General features: G+C 40.8%; 1 protein-coding gene across 2 annotated transcripts in view; it reads right to left on the bottom strand.

Annotated features, from left to right (window-relative positions):
• Window positions 1-22,431, bottom strand: part of LOC116428022 (CD151 antigen) — a 171,007-nt gene that overhangs the window by 60,744 nt on the left and 87,832 nt on the right. For both annotated transcript variants that reach the window (XM_076368697.1, XM_076368696.1), the window contains one exon: window positions 10,749-10,929. In XM_076368697.1, coding sequence (XP_076224812.1) covers window positions 10,749-10,868 — 120 coding nt within the window. In that variant the 5' untranslated portion in view covers window positions 10,869-10,929. The remainder of the gene's footprint in view (window positions 1-10,748; window positions 10,930-22,431) is intronic.

The raw sequence follows: 22,431 nt of genomic DNA on the forward strand, positions 1-22,431 counted from the left end.
ACGTGGTTAGATGCAATTTATTTATCACATGTTCACGTTGAATTAACTTTAAATGAGTCTATCGTGAAGTATACGGCAATATAATTTGATATTGAGCTTCTTTCCAGCCAGGACAGTTAAGCATCACCGGGAATGAGCGCTAATTTCCGTTTAAAGGCATCGACTCGACGCATAAATACGCGTTGTTCGAGTTTCTACGAAGCTCGTTCATTTAAATCGCGCGGAACTTGAGCTCGCACCTGCTTCTACGATGCTAATGCCCGTAAATAACTGATTAACGCGGCGCCGGTAGCGTGAACAGGGTTCCGGACGGATTAACTCGTGTCGGTGACGTCGATGAACGATCGGCGAACGATTTCTCGTTCGTCTCGGACCGAAGGAAGGGAGTCTTGCAATATTAACCCTTCGCCTTGCAGTTCTTCAGCAATCGCATTCCTTGAAACTATTTTGTATTCGATAATTTTGTGCAAAGATGACTTCTTGAGCTATACACATTATATAAGTTTACTTAAAAAATTAAATGGGAATAAGAGAAAACTGAATAGAAACTGACCATAATATTATACCGATCAACCCTTTCCACTTGGCAATCTTTTTTACATTTGCCACCAACAACTCGATTTTTTTATATCAAATGGGGTTGCTTTTCATTATCCCCCAAAAACAGAATTTTGTTTTTAATAAAAATGTCCCCGAATGTTGTCAAATGTTACGTTATTTAATATTCACCCTTTGCACTCGACAATATTCTTCATTACAAACATTCATTGTTTCCTGACGAAATTATTATTTGCAACTTACGTGAAGGAACATCTTGCATAAATTATGGGACAGAATTGTTTTATTTGTTTTATGTGTTAATACCTTATTCAATTTATAATTTTGCGTTCGATCAAATGGCGATTAAGAGTCGCCTCTCGAGTGCAAAGGGTTAAACAATTATTACTTATTAGTGACTATTATTATTATTATTATTATTATTATATTACTATTATTACTATTATTATTATTATTATATTACTATTATTATAATAATAGTCAATTTTAATATTAAATAATTATTAACTATACATTATTCGATATGAAAGTAATATACTGAACTAATTATACAATCCATATTGATCGGAATTTCAGTGACGAATAAACTAAAGGATTGAAAAATCCGCGAGGTTCCGATTTCACAACGATACACATGCACGCCGCGAAACGGCGGATATTTCGGCTGAGCACGTTAAATCGAAGCGCTTTCCAATATTTACAGCGGTTCTCAATCGTTATTATAATCGAAGGGGCTGATCGAACGGTATTCCGCGGCACCCCTTTCGGCGTGCGGTTAAAGAGATCGAGCGCGAAACGCGGGAATTAGAACAGTAATGAGACCCGGTTGGTAATGCGATTGGACCACGCGGTGAGATAATCGTATTTTATTACGCGAACCACCCCCGCGTACACCAACGCGCCGTTCACGGCGGAAGTGGCTTGATATTCGTTATTACCGATCGTTAAAATTAATCCGGCTTAAGGGACTGCTAAGAGGATCGGCCCGCCGGCAATTTTCTTCGACAAAGTGTTAACGGGTATGTGTTATTCTTTCTTTAACGAGGAGAGTTCCACTGCTCGAACAATGCGGGCAGATTAAAATCGGATTTTGATGCGTTAAAACAGGAATTTAAAGAATTAACACCAGTTTCATGGAACGAGCCAATTCGACCGATACCGAATCTTATAAACGTTGTTTGGTAAAGGTTTGAGTCGATTTTGATGCAGTTATGCGAATGTGTATTTAAACGAATGGATATTAATTTTTCTTAGCGCGATAGAATAATCTGTGCAGTAAATGTCTGTAAATAGAGTGTTAAAAAAATTGATTGGATTCTGTCGGAAGGAATGAATTCTGTGCGAATGTATCAGCTGATGTGTATTTTCAACGTGGTCAATTTTTGAATTAGAGACAATTATGTTAGTTTAAGATGAGATTATAGATGAGGTATTTTTGTATTTTAGGTGATTCGCAACAGGATTTGAAACAATTTTGAATTATGCGACTAGAAAAATGAAACGTAGCACGATTCATTTCTTATATCTACGATACAATTACTTCGGGTTAACAATTTATTAGAAAAAGAATAAATGCTGATGTCTATTCTACTTCCACGTTTACTCCAAAGGTTAACACGTTGACTGTCACGAGAATTTCTAGCGCTTTGAATAGTAACAGCGATTCTTTAACAACAAAGGCAAATGATATTGAAAATAATTATTAACGGTTTAGTATCACGGTAGTAATATTACACTATGATCTAGCTACTTACTAAATATTTTTATTTAGAATCAAGTTTTATTGTAATTGTTCTTCAGCACTTTGGAAGCTCCAGTCATCGGTGACCACCGTGGCAGTCAACGTGTTAACGATTGCTAATAAAAAATGATTAAAGGACACTTACGCTCAAATTCAGTTAAAAAGTTTCGCCACGAGTGACACGATAGTGTAGGTCAACGGGCGAAAAATGGATAAACGACAGAGAACACTGGAAATAACGAAGGTGTCCAGTTTCCATCGAAACGGACGGTAAACTGGGGAAATCGGTGGCCGGTAACCGATACACGCAATACGACTCGTTCCGCTTCAATTTAAACGGAATCATATCACTATTCCGAAAAGGGTAAATTGCTGATCCGCCCGGCTAATAATTAAACCGAAAACACAAAGCAATTCCCGCGCGCGATCGTTCATTAACCGGCTGCCCATACAAATTCGGGCGTTCTGTTACCCGACCGGCGCGACAAATATCGCTGCGCGGCGCTAACCGACAGAGAATGGCGAAAAAAAAAGTGGGTGGCATCAAACGGATGTCTTCCTTTTTCTTGTCAGCGTAATGCGAATCCCACAGGAAGGAGAAAAAACGTGGGAAACGATAAAAAGTTCGGGATGCAGCATCACGCGAGCAACGTCCTCGACGAACAAACTTACCGCGACAATGTACAGTGCGAGAAGAAAGTATTCGGTGTAACGTTAATTTCCGTGAAACGCTTAACGCGATTACTGAGTGTTAATTGCGGAATATTAACTACGTAGTATCACTTCGGGAAATTTAATGTTATACAGGCTTCTCTGTAATGCGATTAAAATACGTAGAAATACGTAGAAATATTCAACATTTTCCGGTGAGACGGACGACATTGTCTGAAACTAATTTAACGGTAGTTCACAGACAAATTAAGGAACAGAGCTATTTTATTTAAATATTTCACTAGCAACAGAAATTTTAATTTAAAATACTAAATATTCAACTTCGTTTTGTTGTATTAGATCAAGCGGTGACGAGTCACCTCTCGAGTGCAAAGGGTTAATTGTGGAACCTTACAACGGGTTTTCGTTAGCTAGATAATACTAAAAGATGCCAAGAAAAAAATCTTTCTTGGCATTCTTAAAAATTCTTTGATTTCGATCAATTAACGTTAAAACTACCGAGCTCGAACCGACTTTCAGAAATCTTCCTAGAGAGACCCTAAGAGCGCATCTACTGAGGTTTCTACTAATTGGTAACTATATTTGCATATTGTAGATCCAATTTATTTAATAAATTCTCAGAGAACCATGTTACCCTTTTAATAAATGCAAAAAGACAATCAAATGTCTAATTTCGACTTGTTCTGAATTCTCCTTACTGAATTCCGGTAGAATCACCATATCATAATTCTTTGAAGCTTTCTCTACGCTGTAAACGCAATCATCGTACAATCCTATTCATCGTTTCAACGCGAAATTCACAGCTCAACCGAAAATTCGAGTCGATTCGCAGACAGCGCGTACTTGAAAATCTCTTGCAAACCAGCGACGTGCTCTCGCTGCCGAAAAATACGGTTGCCGGTTGAAGACGAATGACAGCGACGCGGGGATACGCTTCTTTTTCTCGCGGCTGTACGAGAGGCGGGCGCGCCACAATGGAAAACGGAAAGGGGAAAACCTTTTCAACCCATTTTTTTCATGCCCGGCGAGGTTTAAATCGTGTATTATTACGCGCGGAAGCGGACAGGAAGAAAACACTCGGCGGTCGGATCTCGAAAGCCGGCGTTAATAATGTGTTACGCGAAATTTCTGAATGGCGGCGCGTTGCTACAATGAAAATCGACGCTTACATCGTCCTATTGTCAATAGCTAATTAGTAGCTCGCCCCGAGGATCCCGGCGGCTGTGTAATTAACATGTTAACCGCGGTATCCGTGCTATTTTTAGTGAACTTTTCGACCCCTTTTGTCTCGCGCGGTTATTCTCGAGCGCGAGCATCAAACGAAATAATTGTGGAGTCGTTTCAATTCTGAGAACATCGGAGAAAATTGTAGGTTTAAAGTATAGCGCGAGATTTGTACTTGTAGAAGATGATATGAAATTATTCGTCAATCTTGATGAAGGTTATTATTAAGGTAAAAGCATTGGTAGTTGACTGATTAACACATTGAACACCGGCTAAATTTCAGCTACTAGAAACGAGAGTGTCGGTAATTATATTAATATATTTTTAAACATCGATCGAACCGAAATTTGTAACTTGCGAAAAGAATGAGGAATTCGATTTTGTCATTTTAGTTTGGATTTGTGTTATACATATCTAAAGTGTTACATAAAAATCCATTATCGCGGGGCCGGCGCGCAATGTGTTAAGATTTTTTATTTTATAGATTAAAAGATAGGAGGAAATAAAGGAATAGTTATAAATGTCGGTAGATGCAGCATATCTATTGCGCTTGTATCAAGATTATTACATTTACAAAATTTATTTCTCACGTTTCCCTGAAAAATGGGCAATTACTGATTAATCAATTAATTGGTGCCTTTACCTGAATTATTGAAATGACAATTGGTTAAATTATTTTTCTATGAACGATAGAGAAGTTTAGAAAATCAATCGAAGGAAAATAATAATTCAGCAAATAATCTCCGATGACTGCTTGATTATAATTTGGTTGAATATCCACAAATGCAGAATGATAATTACAATAACGAAGTACACTTGTTATACCGGCCGCGGAATATGTAAATCGGAAAGAAGCTTTCAGCGTTCTCGCCGATCTTCGGAAAGTTCGGGAAGGACGTGCCTCGTTAAAAATGAACGTAACGCTTGTAATTTGCATACTACAAAGCCGACGGTTCGTCCATCGAGACGAAAGATTAAATGTGAGCAATTGTAGTCGGCTAGAGGCGACATCAACTTTGAACCTTTGACAGCGCCGGGCGCTACAGCTCGATCCCGTCTAGTAATTAAATCATCGACGAAACGATTAATTAACCGACACAGAGTATCGCCGGGCACGGGGGAAAGCGAGCGTTCGCTTTTTGTGTCGCGTGATTGCCGATTGTTAAGAAATCGAACTCGTCGCTCGCGGAGGAACGGCTAATTACTTAATTTTCGCTCCTCCGCTTCTCGGAATCTCCGTTCGGTTCACGGTTCAACCGAGAGATTGAGCTTCTGTCTTAACGAGATAAGGAGAATCGACGGAGTTTCACGTCTTAACGCTACTGCGTCCATTAGTTCCGCATGAAATTTATCTGTTCATCCACCGGAACCTTTGTCGGGCTGTTAATTAATATTCCAAGTTACCAACCACTTCTAAGTTGCCTAAATTAATGTCACGCGAACGTTGAAACACTCGAGATCGACTGTTTGGAAAGCTTCTCCGTAGCATATATTACAGTCTACGTGACGTGAATATGTAAATAAAAATCTTCGCGTAAAAAATAATTGAACAATATACAGTGGCAAGCCTAACTACACGAATCAAGCCATCGAATAACACGCATATCCAACCAAAATTCAAACTCAACCTTTCCTAACACATGAAAGACTACATACTCAACTGCAAACTCAATATTAATCCCATAAAAAACTCATTCTTCGCGCAAATACCGAAATACCAAGCCACTATCAATTCACCACAAATAACTATCAAACAGTATTACCACTCAGAACACAAATGATCACAAAACAGCCAACAAGAAAAACAGGACATGCTAATTCCAAGTGAGATACTCATTAACCTTTAACACTCCAGATAGTTTTGTAATCTATCAGCAACTGCAACTAATTTTTATATTATCCCCAGCGAAAATGAAGAATGCTATAACATTTCTCAGATCTTTTATTTTCCTTAGTGTAAAATCTGGATGTGGGGAATATCTAATAATTGTAGTTTCTTTAAGATTCATTGAAATGTCTAATATCGTTCCTGGTGCAATATCGGAGCCTACAGAGTTCAAAGGGTTAAAATTCTCAAACATTTCCCATTCATTCAGTACACTGACTCTCGTACTATTCTATCCTCCATACACAAGTATAACACTAGGTTTACGAGCATTTATCGTACACTTCATTCTATTATTCCTAAAAGAATTGAAGCTCGTTTATTTAGATAAACAGGTAAAATTTAGATAAAAAGTAGGTAATTGGAGCACATGTCAGTGTAATCAAAATCGGCGTGAACATTTACAAAATAATATTTCTAAAATCCAATATGCGTCAATTTGACGCGTTCCGTAATTAGTGACAATCATTCTCACAAATTTCCCTTATTACTCGCCACTAACATTCACGATCTATTCCTCCCAAAGAACCGAGCCATCTCTACCGCCCTGCAACAACCAACAACTATGTCCGTGCAACTATTCCATATTCCAGGCGCGATAAACCTGCCAGCGCTGAAACCCCGGCAAAAACGCGTCGTTCGCGTCGCAACAAGTTGCACGTTCCATCTTCCCGCGAAACGGTCGTCGCGTTGCATCCGCGAAGAGGCTAACGGGCCTAACAGCCGACGGGACGGGGGCCTAAGCTAGCTTCCCGGCGAACTTCTGGCAGCAAGAAAGGCTTCGAGCCAAGGAATCCTGTAATTACATGCTCGCGGTGAACGCAGGCTCGATGCCACGCAGCCCCGCGAGCAGCAGCATTGAAACCTCCGACATCGACCTGGGCCGGGTGACTGCACTTGCGAGCGCAATCAACGCTGGTAAACGCACGCGTTCGCCGTCCGGCATTGTTGCGCGGCCATTGTTCCCCGGCCGGGTTATTGTTGCATTATCCCCGCATTATCGAGTCTTATTACCGGACGGAGTTTAAAGTCTGTTCCATTCAGATTGGCTGACGTCCAGCCGATTCCTGCGATCGGACGCCTCGATCGGGGACCCGATTGTTAGGGAGTTTTATCTGCGAGATTGTCTTCTTTTTTTGTTGGAAGATTGTTTTGTGGTTGAGTCGCTTAGAAGCTAGCGCAGTTAACACTAGAGCTACCTAGCGTTTGATACGATTGAAATGTAATCGCTGTGAATATTGTAGTAATAGATTATTTTCGGTTTCTTTGGATATTCGTTATGGTATTCGAGTGAAACTTTATTTTCGAAATCATTTCGAATATTCAATGCTTTGAAGATATTGATAATTACGAAACAGAGAAACCAGTCGTTTTGACTGGTACGGTAGTTCGTGTTAAGCTTCACAAGCCAAAGCGTTTTAACCATAGAAACCATATTCCATATCTAGTGTTAACCTTTTGCACTCGGAAGTTTTTCACTAGAAATATTTTAGCATTTTCCGATGAGATAAAGACGATATTTTGTGAGACTAACTCGAAGAGATACTATACATATACTGAGCAAAGCTATTTTATTTCAATACTTTTTAAATTCATGAGTTGTACAAGGTTTAATATTAAATATTAAATTTTATAGTTTTACTGTATGAAATTAGGTGGTGAGTGAGTGTAAAGGGTTGACCCCTTGCCCTATGATATTTTAACTGTGATCGATACAACTTTGGTAGTAATAAGTTTTTGTAAGAGAAAAATTCAATGGCTATTCTATGTCTATATTTGCCGTATAATATAATAATACATGACAGAGAAATGATGTGATCCGGTGGAGATGGATCATTTGGTATTGTGCTCCACTGTCTCTGATTTGGAAAGTTTAGTTGTAGGGAACTTTGACTTCGGGATTAATGGATGAAGTACAATGTATCATTTCTTCATCTGGAGTAACAGGGTTTCCTTAAGAAATCCGTGATTGGTTCAGTTTATTTATATAAATTAACCATAGCTCGTATCAGAAGATGCGAACCAGCCAATTTGGCTGTTTGTTACGTGCAGCGCCGTTAAAGATCTATCGCGCTTAATGAAAGACCTGTTAACATTCCGAATGAAATACGGTTCTAATTACGTGCTGTCGAAGGGTCTCCTCGATGAAGTATGGTTATTCATTTCCAACTAAATTTGAATACTAAAACAATCCCTCCGCCATATACCTCACATAAACCACGCCACCAAATTGCACCTCTCAACGCCAATACAAAAAGATTCACTCGAAAATCCTACAAATCCAACGAAAAACACGAAAGAACGTTTAAAATAATCATTCTAAAAACGATAATACACTCGTACATCATCGCAGGAATCCCTCGAAACTTGAATAAGAAACGACCCTATATAAATCTCTCGATGAAACGTGGTTATTCATTTCCAACTGAATTTGAATATTAAAACAATCCTCCCACGATATATCTCACGAATCGCGTCACGAAATTGCACCTTTCAACTCCGATGCAAAAAGATTCAATCGAAAGTCCTGCGAATCCGACGGAAACGCGGGAGGGCGTTTAAAATAATCATTCTAAGAACGAAAATACACTCATACATTATCGCGCGAGTCGCTCGGAGTCCGTCGAATAAGAAACGACCCTATATAACACACCGGGAAGATTTAGTGGCGACGTTGAAGGGCCCCGCGAACGTTTCTATAACCGTTCGGCCGTTATTAAACGTATCCGGGCCCTCGCCGTCGGCGACGATCGGTTGGAATTATGAAAAATGATCGTTCACGGAAAGGCGGCGGCAATAACAGGGTACAAGGCTCGAACGGCTCCCCCCCCCCAGCTCGCCGCTTTTAATCTCGCGCGCAGACGTTGCGCCTCTGTCCCTGCTGCTCCCGAAACGAGGCGCCGACGTTTTGTGCATTAAATCGCGATGCGCCGCGCGCTCACGGCTACCGATCGATTCGCACCCTTACCTTTCGTCGCCGCGGCTGCACGCTAACGGTTGCTCGCGAGTCCGACTTCATTTGCATTTTACGGGACGCGTCGTGAGCGAGCGCGGCGCGGCGCGCTTACAACGTTTGCGAAGAGCGAAAGCTTGTTACACACCGGATTAAAAGTCTCTTAGTAGCTCCACGGCTTGAAAATTCCGATTTGTTCCCTCGGTGTGGGCGGCGGCTAATTGGAAGCAGCCTGGGTGGTTTTTCTTTGGATACTTGTTGCGCGGATGCCTCGCTGATAAGCTGTTACTGCGGTTTAGCTGATTTATGGGGAGTTTTTAACTCTGCGGACGAGGATTCTTATTTCATATGAAGCTAAATTATCTCTTGCTGTTCGACTAATTAGATCATTTGTCTATGACTTATTCTTCCAAATCTAAACTTTTCAGCTTATCGAAATGCCGACATCCGTCCGCGAAGGGTTAACGTGGGCGACTTGGATTTTAGTCGAGTGTGTATTCTATTGTTTTGTTGGGATGATTTGTGTATTTTGAGTACTTATAAATTCAGATTGGAAATCTGGTAGTATACACTTCGTGATTACTTAATCAAATGGGTGCAGCATTACAATACAGCAATTGATGTGTCTAATGCATCTGATTGCAAACTGATGCATCTAAACGTTCCTATATTGACCTTTTGTACTCGAGAAGTGATTCACCGCTTGTTTTGACACATCAAAACTATAAAATCTTATATATAAGATTAAGCTTCGTATAAAGCATTAACATAAGGAATATTGAAATAAAATATCTCTGAATTCACGTATCCCTTCTCATTAGTTCCAACAGAATGTCACCTACATCTAACCAGAAGAATATTAAGTATCCTTAATTCTTAATATTCGTATATTATATATTTATCCCTTACATTAACCCTTTGCACTCCAGCGTTGCCTCTCACTCACCAATTGATTTCATACAGTAAAACTATAAAATCTGATACTCAATATTAAACTTCGTACAATGCATCAATTTGAGAAATATTCGAACAAAATAGCTTTGTCCCTTGATGCAAGTGTGATTTCCCAACGAGTTAGTTTCACAAAATATTCTCTCTATCTCATCAGGAGACGTTAAAATATTTCCCATGAAAAACTTCCGAGTGCAAAGGGTTAACACTAAAACTACCGTACCAGTCAAAATGATTTCAGTTCTTGTTTCGCAATTATTGATATCTTCAAACCATTGAATATTCGAGATGATTTTGAAAAAAAATAGTTTCACTTGAATACTATAATGAATATCCGAAGAAACCGAAAATAATCCATTACTATAACTAATCTATACTACTGCCATGAGAATTTTAGGCATTCTATACAATATTCCTTATTCTTTTACAACAACGACAAATCTTGTAGTAACCCATTCACTGCTAGCATAAAACGTATGACTTCATTTTTACTTTCAATTGATTTTGCTTTATATTACGCTACATTTCAAATACAACCAACATTGTACCAAACTGGCAATCTCTTGCCACGAGTATATTCGTGCCAGTGAATGGGTTAATATTCCTATATCATAATTCTTAATATTCTCAAAAACTGACAAGTGCAAAAGCTTAAATTTAACCGAAACAATCCCAGTGAACCCCAATTAGCAATCTCAATCAGCAAGCACCTTATATCACTGGAAACCGACAATCAACTAAGATTACGAAGTACTGGTACTTACGAACAACACCACGTTGTAGATGTGTAGGACATATTTGAGGAAATTGACGGAGCAGCAACCGTCGTCCCTGGTCCTCAGCCTGGTGGAGGTACCGGGCAGCCTCTCAGCGCTCTTGGCCATGATTCGTTCGCTCGTGTCTTCGCGTGTCTCCGTGATCGTGGTCGTCACGTCGTCACCGACTCTGCGAGCAGCAAGACATTCGCACGGTTAGAGGATAGCCCCTGTCCCGCGGGACGGAGCGGAAGGATTGAATCGCCCGGCGGAATTCGATCCCGGTCTCGGCGAAATTGCGTTTCCCGTAGCGCGCCGCCTCCAGTCGATTTTCCTCGCGTTTCGAATACCGACCGGGTGTCTTTCGCTCGAATTCTATATAATTCGAGTAAATCTATCTCCGCGCCGCCCGCTCCGACTCCTTGGTAACCGGCCAACGGACGAGGCCCGTCCCGCGCTCCGCCGTCGGAACATCGCGCGTAGGTAAGGGATACGGATTGATTTACGCGTCTGATGGACCTCGATGCATGCCAATCGAGCTGCGAATGGTAATATTCTCTAATTAGGAAAGTATAATCGAGTCGTCGCGAGTGTGGGAACTTGATTCGACGGGAGACACTTGTTTGAAGACAAATTTCCGATTGGCATCGCTGTTTCATCGTGTTGGAGATGGATGATTAAATAATGTGACTTTATTATAAAGCTTTGAAGAACTCTAGCTCCTTCAAGTTCTCGAATGCGAATGACTCGGAACAAACAAAGTAAGAAGAAAAGTCTCTTGACTTCGTGTGACAAAATAGACACATCTGGTTGCATTTATATCGCCTTTGTTTAGACTAAAGATATATGAACGCTGCATTCTTGCTTTTGCTAGAATTTAGTACTGATTCAACACATCGTTCTGAAGTGATGATAAAGAAATACTATCGTTGTGTATGTTCTGTTCGTTTCACTGTTTGGAGTGACCGAGTTTGCTAAAAAAGACGTTTCCATATTCTGTATAGGAAAGTTCCTTCCTCATCCATTCTAGCTTTCCATTCAGGAAAATGTATGGTAGTCGAAATGCCGAAGAGAATTATAAAATTCCAGTAAGCAGTGAATACCAGCGAGAAAATCGAGAGTGTGTAAGTGTGAGCGAATGAAACTCCATGGAAAAATAGAGCAGCCGCATCGCGGCTCGGAGCCACCAAAATCGAATGAAATCGAATGGTAACGCCGTGGGGGGAGGGACGATCAAGGAACCGGAAGTAACTTCGTCGCAGTTCAAAGGATAAGCGACACGCGTTGGCACGAGCCCATCGCTAACATCGTTCCACGTTGCCAAGGAATGTCGGAGGAGCTTCCTCGGGTCGAACGCGCTGCCGCGAACGATCGACCGCTTCTTTTTCCGACGTCCCTTTGCCTATCCCCCTCCCCCCGGTGTCTAGAGCGCTGCGGTAACCCTTCACCCTAACCCCCGTTGCGTGCAAAGACTCCTGAAAGCGGTCGGTTTTACATTCGCGAAGATTTAACTCGCCTCTCGAAACCTTTTCTTCCGTTTTGCAGTTTCCTCGGATGCCCGTGGAACGAGGGACTTTCCGCTTTGATCTCCCGTCTTTCGAAAAGACAGGCTTCAGCTAATTTCCTATGGAATTTCGCGAGTGACACGGGTATCCGTTTTGTAAGTGAACTTTTCCTAGTGGAGAGCTACGCGAGTCTGGTACTGTGGAGAGTATTGGCGATGGAAACTATAATGAAATGCATTCTTCTCTAGTTAGTGCATTGCAATGATGATAGTATGATCGTTGATATCTAATCGTGAAAAAATCAGAAAGAAAATTTCATCATCCTAGATTAATTCTTGGTTACTGTTGACGGCTAAAGGCGCTTCAGAAATTTGGTTTTTTTAGAAATTAGGCGTCGATGATGTGTTATTGATAATAATTGCAGCAAGGCTCGCTAGATCAGTGAATTCTAGTTCAACAATTACATCTTTCGTTAGTCATGTTGTTATTTTATTTGGTTTAATTTAGTTCAACTCAGTGTTTCGACAGTTTGAATACACTTCCTTACGAACGGTCGCTAACGCAAAATTCTGCCAAGGGGTTAAATCAATTGGATGGAATAAACAGGTAACAACCGTGTATAGACTTCCTTCGAGTGTACATAATAATTTTATAGACAATAACAGAATAAACCACGAACATTCGTTTGTTTTCCGCAACGAATGGAAATTCTCTCCATCTTCCGCCTATTTCCAGACCATAGCTCGTGCCACGCTGGCCACATTGTATTTAACCGGACCTAGCTCAACGAGCACGTTATTCAAATCTCTCGACAAGATCGACCACCCGATCCCGCGTTAGTGTGGTTCGTTACACGGCGGCGGCGAAAATTTCGCGCGGCGCCGGGCTACGATTCGTTTGCCCGGGATAACGACGAGCCGAGAATTAATTAGGAACCGGTAGCACGGTAACCGGCGAGCAACGGGGTTCGGCGGGATAGGGGGCGGCAGGGTGGAGAGTCGCTTATTTACGTCCGTTAATTGTGTGTCCGCAATTAGAGCGTGCGCGATCGAGAATCCGCGAACCGGCGAATAAAGACTTAATTGTGCCGGAGAGAGCGAGGCTCTCGCCGGGCGAACCGGATTTTTGGTAAACCGCGGCCGCCCGATTCAAAAGGATAAATGCCGGGCTAATGAGAACGAGGGGGAGGCGAGGAGCGGCGGACACGCGGCGACCGGGAAGAAAGGGAAAGGGGTGGCAGCGGGCAAACGGAAGTACAGTCGGCATAGTAAGAGCAAGTTGTAAGGGAAGTTTCGTGGCTGGTAGCGTAAAAAATTTTCGATGTTTCCGCTGGAAATGCTTCTAATTAGTGGTCGTCGCGATGAGATGATCATTGTTTTTTGTTGATCTTGCTGCGGTATTTCGTTGTGTCTTTGGAGTTTAAAGGTTTTGAGTTTTTAACCCTTTGCACTTGAAATTTGTCGCTAGAAATATTCAATCTATTTTTATGAGATATAGCTTACTCAAGACTTAATGTTAAATACAATTTTACAATTTTGATGCACCAATCGAGTGACTGAGAGGCGCCTTTCGAGTGCAAAGGGTTAAATGGTTGAATTGTTGAGTGTTTGAATATTTGAATTTTTGAATATCTGAATTTCTGAATATTCAAATATTTAAACGTTTACATACTTGAATTTTTGAATATTTAAATATCTGAATGTCTGAATATATGAATAAATATTAAAAGTTTTTGCATTTTTGAATGACTTCCATTTATACCAAGCACCTCTCCTAAGTACTTTAACCGTTCGTTCATCGTCAGTCATATTAGCGACAAACTAACTAAGTCAATTCTGTTGCTTCATATTTTCAATTATCGTCCTTTCATTCCCTCCAGTCTCAGTAACACAAAAGAAACTCACGATCTGCTCCTACACGTCACGATCGTGATTTAACCGAGTATATAGACTCAAACGCATTAACACAACAATATAATATCGCACCTCTAACATTTACCGTCGCAAACACCCGTACAAACTTTCTAATCCATCTCTCAATCGCGTTACAAGAATGGCAGCAATTCTTTAACCCCACCGTACAAGCTCCCACCGCATAATAAACGTCACTAATCAAACGCAGAACCTCGCTCCCAAATCGCTTGAGATATCCCATAATCCCATCGTTAAACCGCAATTCACAATAAAGTCACAAATCACGCGAAGAAACTGTCCACCGCATCGTTCGAAATATCCCATAATCCCACCGTCAAACCGCAACTCACAATGAACTCGGAGATCACTCGAAGAACCTATCTCCCGAATCCTTTCAAACACCATAACTCTATCCTCAATTCTTCACGAACGATCAAGCTACCGGTTTACACTCCTTACAATCCCAACACTATACCTATTAAATATTTCAAACTGCATCATTCCTCTTTCCTTCTCTCACAATTACTAAAGGTAATCAATGCTTCTCTATCAACACATTGCGTACCGGCTGATTTTCGGAAAACTGAATTGTGATGGCAATTTCCACTGAGGTCAACTTATATCCCTGTACATAGAAAAACTCAGATATACTGTTATGTAATATATTTTAAATAGATAATCAATTCCAATTAAATTTTACATTTTTTTCAATGTTGTGGTAATTAGTGCAATTGCATAGCTAAGTGTATTTATATGAAAACGAGATTTCTCGTTACCAGTACGCAATGTAACACTAAAACTACCGAGCAGTTCAATTGACTTTTTAAAATTTCGCTATAGAGACTCCAAGAGTGCATCTGTTCGGAGTTTAATTGATTTACAATTCAATTCGCGTAGTGCTAAATGAATCTCTTTAATAATTTCTCAGAGAAACATTTGTCACCTCTCTAATAATTGCAAAAGGAAGATATCAGGCATGAGTCATTTGACCCGTCCGGTAGTTTTAGTGTTAACACGTTGACTGCCATGGAAACCTTCAGAGTTTTATGTATCACTTATTCTTTTGTAGCGGAGATCAAACACTTAGCTAATCGAACGAAGAGATCTCCCACTTTCCACTCACCAACGTATTGCCTTCCATTTCGTTTCTATTTCCTTCTATAGTTTAGCAACTCCAACTCCAACTCAAAAATTAATCGAATAAGTTCAAGAAGACAATGAAAGAGATTATAGTTAACCCTCTGCACTCTAAATCCTTCCACTATAAACATTCAACATTTTATAAAACAAATGACACTACTCAAAACGAACCAATGAGAAACCACAAGTTAAACAAAGCAATTTCATACAAACATTTCACCTATCGATACAAAAAACTCAATATTATACCCAACACGTTACATCAAATCAAACGACAGTCACCTCTCGAGTGCAAAGGGTTACCTAGAACAATCGATCCAACGCCGCGCGGACAGAACGATTCGAAGTTCCAATAAGTCCGCTCCGAAATTTTCCACGAGAAAATGAAATAAAGTCGCTCCGTCTGCTCGGTAGTTTTAACGACGCAGTAACACAGGTCGAGATTACGGCGTACGGGGTTCAGGCTAGACAGACCGTAGGTCGTAAGGCGGCCGGGGAGGGGGTTCGGAGGCGATTGCAACGGTGCCCCGGAGAAACCTGAGCAGGGAAGATGAAAGAAGAGAAACCGCGAAATTAAATGGGTGTGACCCGTCCGTCCGTCCGTCTCTTTCGTGTGGGCGAAGTAGTTTCGACCGCGAGAGACCGAGCATAAAGGAAAGTTCCCGCCCGGATGTACCGGTCCCCGGCGTTGCGCTGCAGCCAGTCCTCTTTTTCTGCGGGCGGCGAGTTGCGAGCCTGAAACGTTTAATAAACGGTAGGCTGGATAACGTCCCTGCGGTTATTGGCCCCCGCAACGGTTATTGGTTATCTCCTCTGCTCGCGCGCGAGCGGGGCGAACGGTTTTCGAAACGGGACGACCGTCGGTCGTTTCCCCGCGACACGACGATTTGGATTAACAGGTTGACTGCCACTCCGATTGGAGTATCTCGGTATCTTCTGTGAATGTACGCTCACCCTTGAAAATGTGATCGATGGTTTTCACGGATTTATTAACCAGTTAACCTTTTACTCGAGAGGCGCCTTTCGCTCGGCGTTTGATCGAACCCAACGAAATTATAAAATTGAAAATTTTATATTAACTCTTTGCACTCGACAGTTTTTCAGTGGAGATATTCATTTTTCGACGAGATATGGGTGATATTGTTTGAAACTGATTTAAGGGTAATTTATAGATAAATTAAGCGAAGGTGTTTTGTTTCAATGTTTCGCGTAACAATGCGAAGTTTAATTTGAAATATTAAATAACTTTATACCTTTGTTGGATCGAATCGAGTTGAGAGTCACCTCTCGAGTGCAAAGGGTTAAATTATTTTATGATCTACCAATACGTGGAATATTGAAATGAAATAGTTTCGTCATTTAATTTATGCGAGGTATTTCTTTATATTAATATTAGAACTACCGAGCATTTAATACGATCAATATGCAATTCCTATAAAAATTGTAACAATAGATTACTTTCAGTTTCTTGAGACATTCGTTACAATATTCATTTGCATTCAATGATTCACTTGGTTTCATTTCAAAGAAAGATTCAATTTTCCTTCTTGAAAAACGAAAATATTTATTATCCGTCTAACTACTTATGTTTTGCCAGAATTGTAAAGAGTGCGATAAAGCTCCTTTCTTGTTATGCCAAGACTGCGTTTTTACTAATTTCATCCACAAAACGAATTAAAACAAATTTAAATGAATAGTATTTCTAAAAATGTGTGTTATTGCAATGCAATATGAGTTTATTGTATGAAAAGTGTTTCCCATTTTTTCCCATACACGCGCAATTAGTGCAGTTTTGGCATATGTCCGAAAAAATCGGTTAAATCAAACCCGATTCTTTTCCATTCCAGAAACCAGGGAGAATCGGATGAAGACATCACACTGTTTACAGCCGAGAAGACATCGTCGCAAGGTGGAAATTCCGTGAGGATGGTTCTCGCGCGCGGCTTCGCCGGGAATGCTCTCGCAAGAAGGAGGATGGCTAGTGGTAAAGTTCCCGGCAAGTACCGTCCATTACGCGGGTGTCCCGCTCGGAGAATGCAGATATGGATCACGGAACAGCGCGGTAAACAACGGGTCCCCGCCGGACGAAAAACTCGAATAGATCAACGAGGGAGGCGGTAAGATGCATCGAGCAGGGAAATCTCGAGCGGGGGAAACTTACTGCTTCCGGTCCGCGTCAGGGCGCGCCGGGGAACGTGCATCTTCGCCGAGCGGATAGCTTCTGGAGATATTAAAATCTATGGTACTTCTGCGCCGCGAAAATACAGGACTTCTGCGAACTTTCCTGCGTACCTCTTGGCCTCGACGATAACCATCGAGCCGTTTGATCCGAGAAACTGGTCGTGCGTCTTAGGGACTCGTGGATTCAGTAAAGATCTCAGTTGTGGAAATTATTTATCAGTTATCTGTTCGATTAACCATTTGCGGACGAATGTCGAGGTTTCGATGAAATGAAACGTTCATATTTGGACTGGCAAATGATTCAATTACTCGGCAGCAAAAGATTAGTATGTTTCTATTTTTGCTGTTATTTAAGCAATTAATATATAAGCTTCATGTGTCGAAAGTTTTGTACACTTCAAAGAATCTTCAGAATTAAATTGAACAGTCTGTTTTCATGCTGCTAGATCAACCTGAAATCGTATATTTTATATTTTCAAGCACTCGCGAGTGAGAAACTGTCAATTTAACATTCCATCGACATAAGGGAAGCTTGGAATAATGCAAGCTACCAAGTCAATGACCTGAATCGTGCAATTTATATTTTCAAGCACTTACAAGTGAGATCAATTTATCATTGTATCGACGTAAAGGAAGCTTGGAATAATTCAACTTACCAAGTCAATGACCTAAATCGTATAATTTATATTTTTAAGCACTTACTACTGAGAAGATCAATTTATCACTGTATCGACACAAGGGAAGTTTGGAATAGCTACTGATAGCTATAGAAAATTTTAATTGAATAATGACCGAGGAAACATCAGTCTATAGAAGGTTACAATGGAGAATATTAATGTAACAGGTTAATTTCTATATACGAATTCCTATGAAACACGTTTAACTGTAAGAGGTGCAAAGTGTTGAAGCGTTCATGTGAACCGGGACGCGTTCGCCCCGCGTTTTGCTTCATTATTCAGTTTCTAAATATACTTTATTAATATCAGTCACAATACATATTTAATATTATAACCAGCGAAAGTGTCATTGGAGAATCAACTTCTCCCGTCACCCAAAGAATCCCTACAAAAATTGAAAACTGGTTCCGCCGAATTTTCTCCCGACATCCTACAATTTCGTTTGAATGTGTAACAACTGACATCGCGTTGGTAGCGGCTTTCAGCGCGAGCCAAAGGTTTCGACAGAATCGTCAAAATGGAAATTTCCTAACCGGCTACACGTGTAGCTATCCCCGGCGTGGCTAACGGACGTGAAAATAATCAACGCCGGTGACAGGAGAAAAATTCATTCGCCACGCGCCGCTCACCCAATACGGCTCTTCCGACGACCCACGTGCCACGAACTTAAGGTACATCGTACGCCCACGCCGGCCCACGTTCGCGATGACGCATCGATATGCATCTTGAAACTGTTTTTACAGACGGTCTAGAAGAAATAAACCCTGCCATTTGCTCTCCACAATGAAAGCAAATTGTACGTTTCCACGATTCGCCTCGCTGATCCGACAATAATCGGAGTTTATCTAACGATCTTGGGAACAGACGACGACAAATAATATCTTTCGGATATTCGAGACAAAGCGAGCAACATTTTAAGACTCTAACGAGCATGGAATTAGAAGACTTGTACAAGTAGAAGATTATACAGTCTAGGATCTAGGAAATACCTATCACTTTTCACTAAAATTCTATCACCTCTAATGTACTAGAATTTCGATGATTGATGGAATCATTGTTCTAGATCGCAGGAAATACTCGACCAATCGAAAGCTTATTAACCCTTTGCGAACGAATGTCGGCATTTTGCTAAGATCAAACTTTCATGTTTGCAATACCTAATTGTGAACAAATGATTTAACTGTCCGAACAGCAAGAAATCAGTACACAGTTTCCTTATCCTCTATGATTTAAGCATTCAGTGTTTAATTTAGCAGAATTTGCAAAAGGTTTTATATACAATCTTCGTCCGCAAAGGGTTACTAGTTACAATCATTGTTCTAGATCGCAGAAAATACCAATCGAAAGCTTACTTATTAAAGCAAAGGATCCAAGTAACTTCATCAGTGACTTGTACAAAACTGGTTAATGAAGCAAGTTTCACTTATTCCTTTACTATAGAGTAAAAATATGTAGTAATACAAGCTAGATGAGAACCTAGAGAAGAATTATAATACAAAATCATGAATTTCTAATACCATCCCCCTTTCCTACGAAAGAACGAGCAATATTACACACAAAATCCTCGAAATTCCCGTGGGAGTCGAAGTATTCCATCAACTTTATTGACTCCCACCAGAGAACTGGCCGAAGGAGCGAACTCGGCTCATTTTTCGAAGGGAAACCCATAAGTTTCGAAGGCTCGCGTTAATCGCGCGTCCTGATACACGCGCTAGAGCCCTCCTATCGAAAACCATGTCTCATAATATATCAGCGGCGACATCGGGGGCTTGTCGTTCGATCCCTTCCCATCAATTTGCAGCGGTGCCATGTTCCCAGCATAGACATATCCTCATTTATCCCAATGTCCTACACGTCCACAGCCAATTTGCTAATCGAGCCAATCATCCAATCACATTAACCTTGCCGGCCACTCAGAGGCCCCGGTCTCCTTTTATTGGACGGTTCCTGCGCACAGGTTACACCGATCCGCGAAACAGGCCTCTCCGTCGAGGTGCAAAACGCCGCTGGTAGGCTTGGGAACGGCAGGCGAGAGGCGTTAGCGGCGACGCTGATGTTTCCAGGAACACGGAGAATGGAAGCCACCTTTACGACTCTTTCGCGAACGGTTCAGGGAACGTCGAACGGAAAAATTCACCCAACGTGCGCCGGCCAACGTGTCTGCCTATTGCTCGCTGATTCTACTTGACGCGATACTCGTGGGATTCTGATGTTCCTGTGATTGCGAACTTTTGCGAGGATAGTTTACTAGATGGAAACTTGGAGCTGAAATTTCTGACTTTGCGACGTTAAATACTACGTTAATTTTCAGTTAATCTCTTAGCAGTCCTGTGTTAGACTCGACATTCTATTTTATTGCAACCTCTACCTGTTTTAACAATTTTTTCTATTTATAGTATCACGATTGTACCGTTTAAAGGTGACATTTCAATGACTCCCGAATATTCTTGAATAAATTGTATGCAATTGAATGAACTAACGTCGACGTGAAATTCAAAGTGAGAAACTGGATCGAGGGTTATTGTTAGATCGTGAAGCAACTTGGAATTTCGTCGAAGATCGCAGGAGGCTTATGGAAATTTATTCCTCTTTTTGTTAGTACCTATTCTTGCCTATTCAAAATTCCGGCATAAACTTATTAGTAGCACTCAGCACCTCCAAATTTTACTGAAAACAGTGACTTCATGAAAAATTCTTATATATTTCTATGATGACTTATCCTTTTTCCCTATTAACTAACCCATAGAACATCCTATACAAAGTATTACATTATACACTGTGTACCGTGCAAAAACAGCGCGAAGTTGGAATCATTCGAATTCCCATCGCACACGTGTAAAAATTTAACACTAAAACTACCGAGTTAAACTTTCATTAGAACTTTAATATTAATTCCTCTGCAGAAACTCCAAGGGTGTATCTATCGAGAATTTAATAGATTTAAACTTCAGTTCACGTATCACTAAATCAATTTCCTTAACCCTAATCAAACCACGAAGTGACTTTGAGTCACAGTGGAACTTTACTTAAATTTTTTGATTATTTCATATTGCATTTCCAAAAGTTTCTTCGAGCTTTTAAAATTTGGACCCTATAAACGAGAACTATAACACTTTAATCACTCTTTTTATCCTCATAAGTGACCGAGAGACGTATTCGTTATAAAAACACGTGATACGATTAGGGTTAATAATATCTCAAAGAAACATTTGTTACCTTTTCGATAATTTCAAATTAGGCTAATGTTGCAATTGACTTGCAGACGATTTTTATAAGTTTTTTGAAACTTCTCTTACATTTACCTCTGCTAAACAGAACCCCATGTAAACCATTAATTCTCAAATTAACTCTCTGCGAACGAATATCGACATTTCGACGAGATGAAATTTTCCTACTTGGAAGACTAAGTCGCGGACAAATGATTTAGTTACTCGAACAGCAAGAGATCATCATGTAATTTCCTTTTATAATAATTAAACATATCTGCTGAAGGTTTTATATACTTCAAAGAATCTTCGTCCGCAAATAATTAAAAGGGTAGAGAGCAGTCCGTAAAAAAAATGTTACCTTTTCGATAATTGCAAAAAGGAGGAGTCATGGGTGATTTCGATCCTCTGGTAGTTTTAGCGTTAAAACTGCGAATGTCGAGCAAACGTTCCCCGGGTCGACTGCTTCGGCGCGACACGTGCGCGTCACCGATCACTCGGCACACCGTCACGTATCGACGGGGAACATAAAGGCGGCAGTTTCTCGTACGGTCGATTTAAGACGGAACCGTAATCCGAACGATCCTTCTCCCCTCCGTCCCCCTTTATCCCGTGAACTCCGACCCGTAAAATTCGCCCGATAAAGGTGGAATGATGTGGGGGGAGAGAGAACGTCAAGAAGATTGGCCGATTTTACGCGATCGGTCGTTAAATCGCTGATCGAAAATTCCTTCGGTCGGAACGTCCGGAAAAAAGGGAGCCGGCGCAGGGATCACCCTCGCTATCAAACACTGTGCTCGCGATATACTGCTCGTGTCAGATACAACTGCGATCGTCAAGAAACGGATTTTCCGACGCTGTATCGGCAGGCAGTGAAATATGTGATTGAACTTTCCTATTGTAGTAAGTAATATCTGCAGATCTTTCTTCTGTAACAATACCTGTTTTCCATGGACGTTGCGAAAGTAAATCTGTTTACTATGGTGTCGCCGTTTCGTTTGATTGATCGCGTCGTGGAACAGTACGATGAGAGGAAGTTAATATTTACTGTACGCTTTAATCAATTAGTG

Source organism: Nomia melanderi, chromosome 6 (genome assembly GCF_051020985.1).
Source record: "Nomia melanderi isolate GNS246 chromosome 6, iyNomMela1, whole genome shotgun sequence".
NCBI classification, from domain to species: domain Eukaryota; kingdom Metazoa; phylum Arthropoda; class Insecta; order Hymenoptera; family Halictidae; genus Nomia; species Nomia melanderi.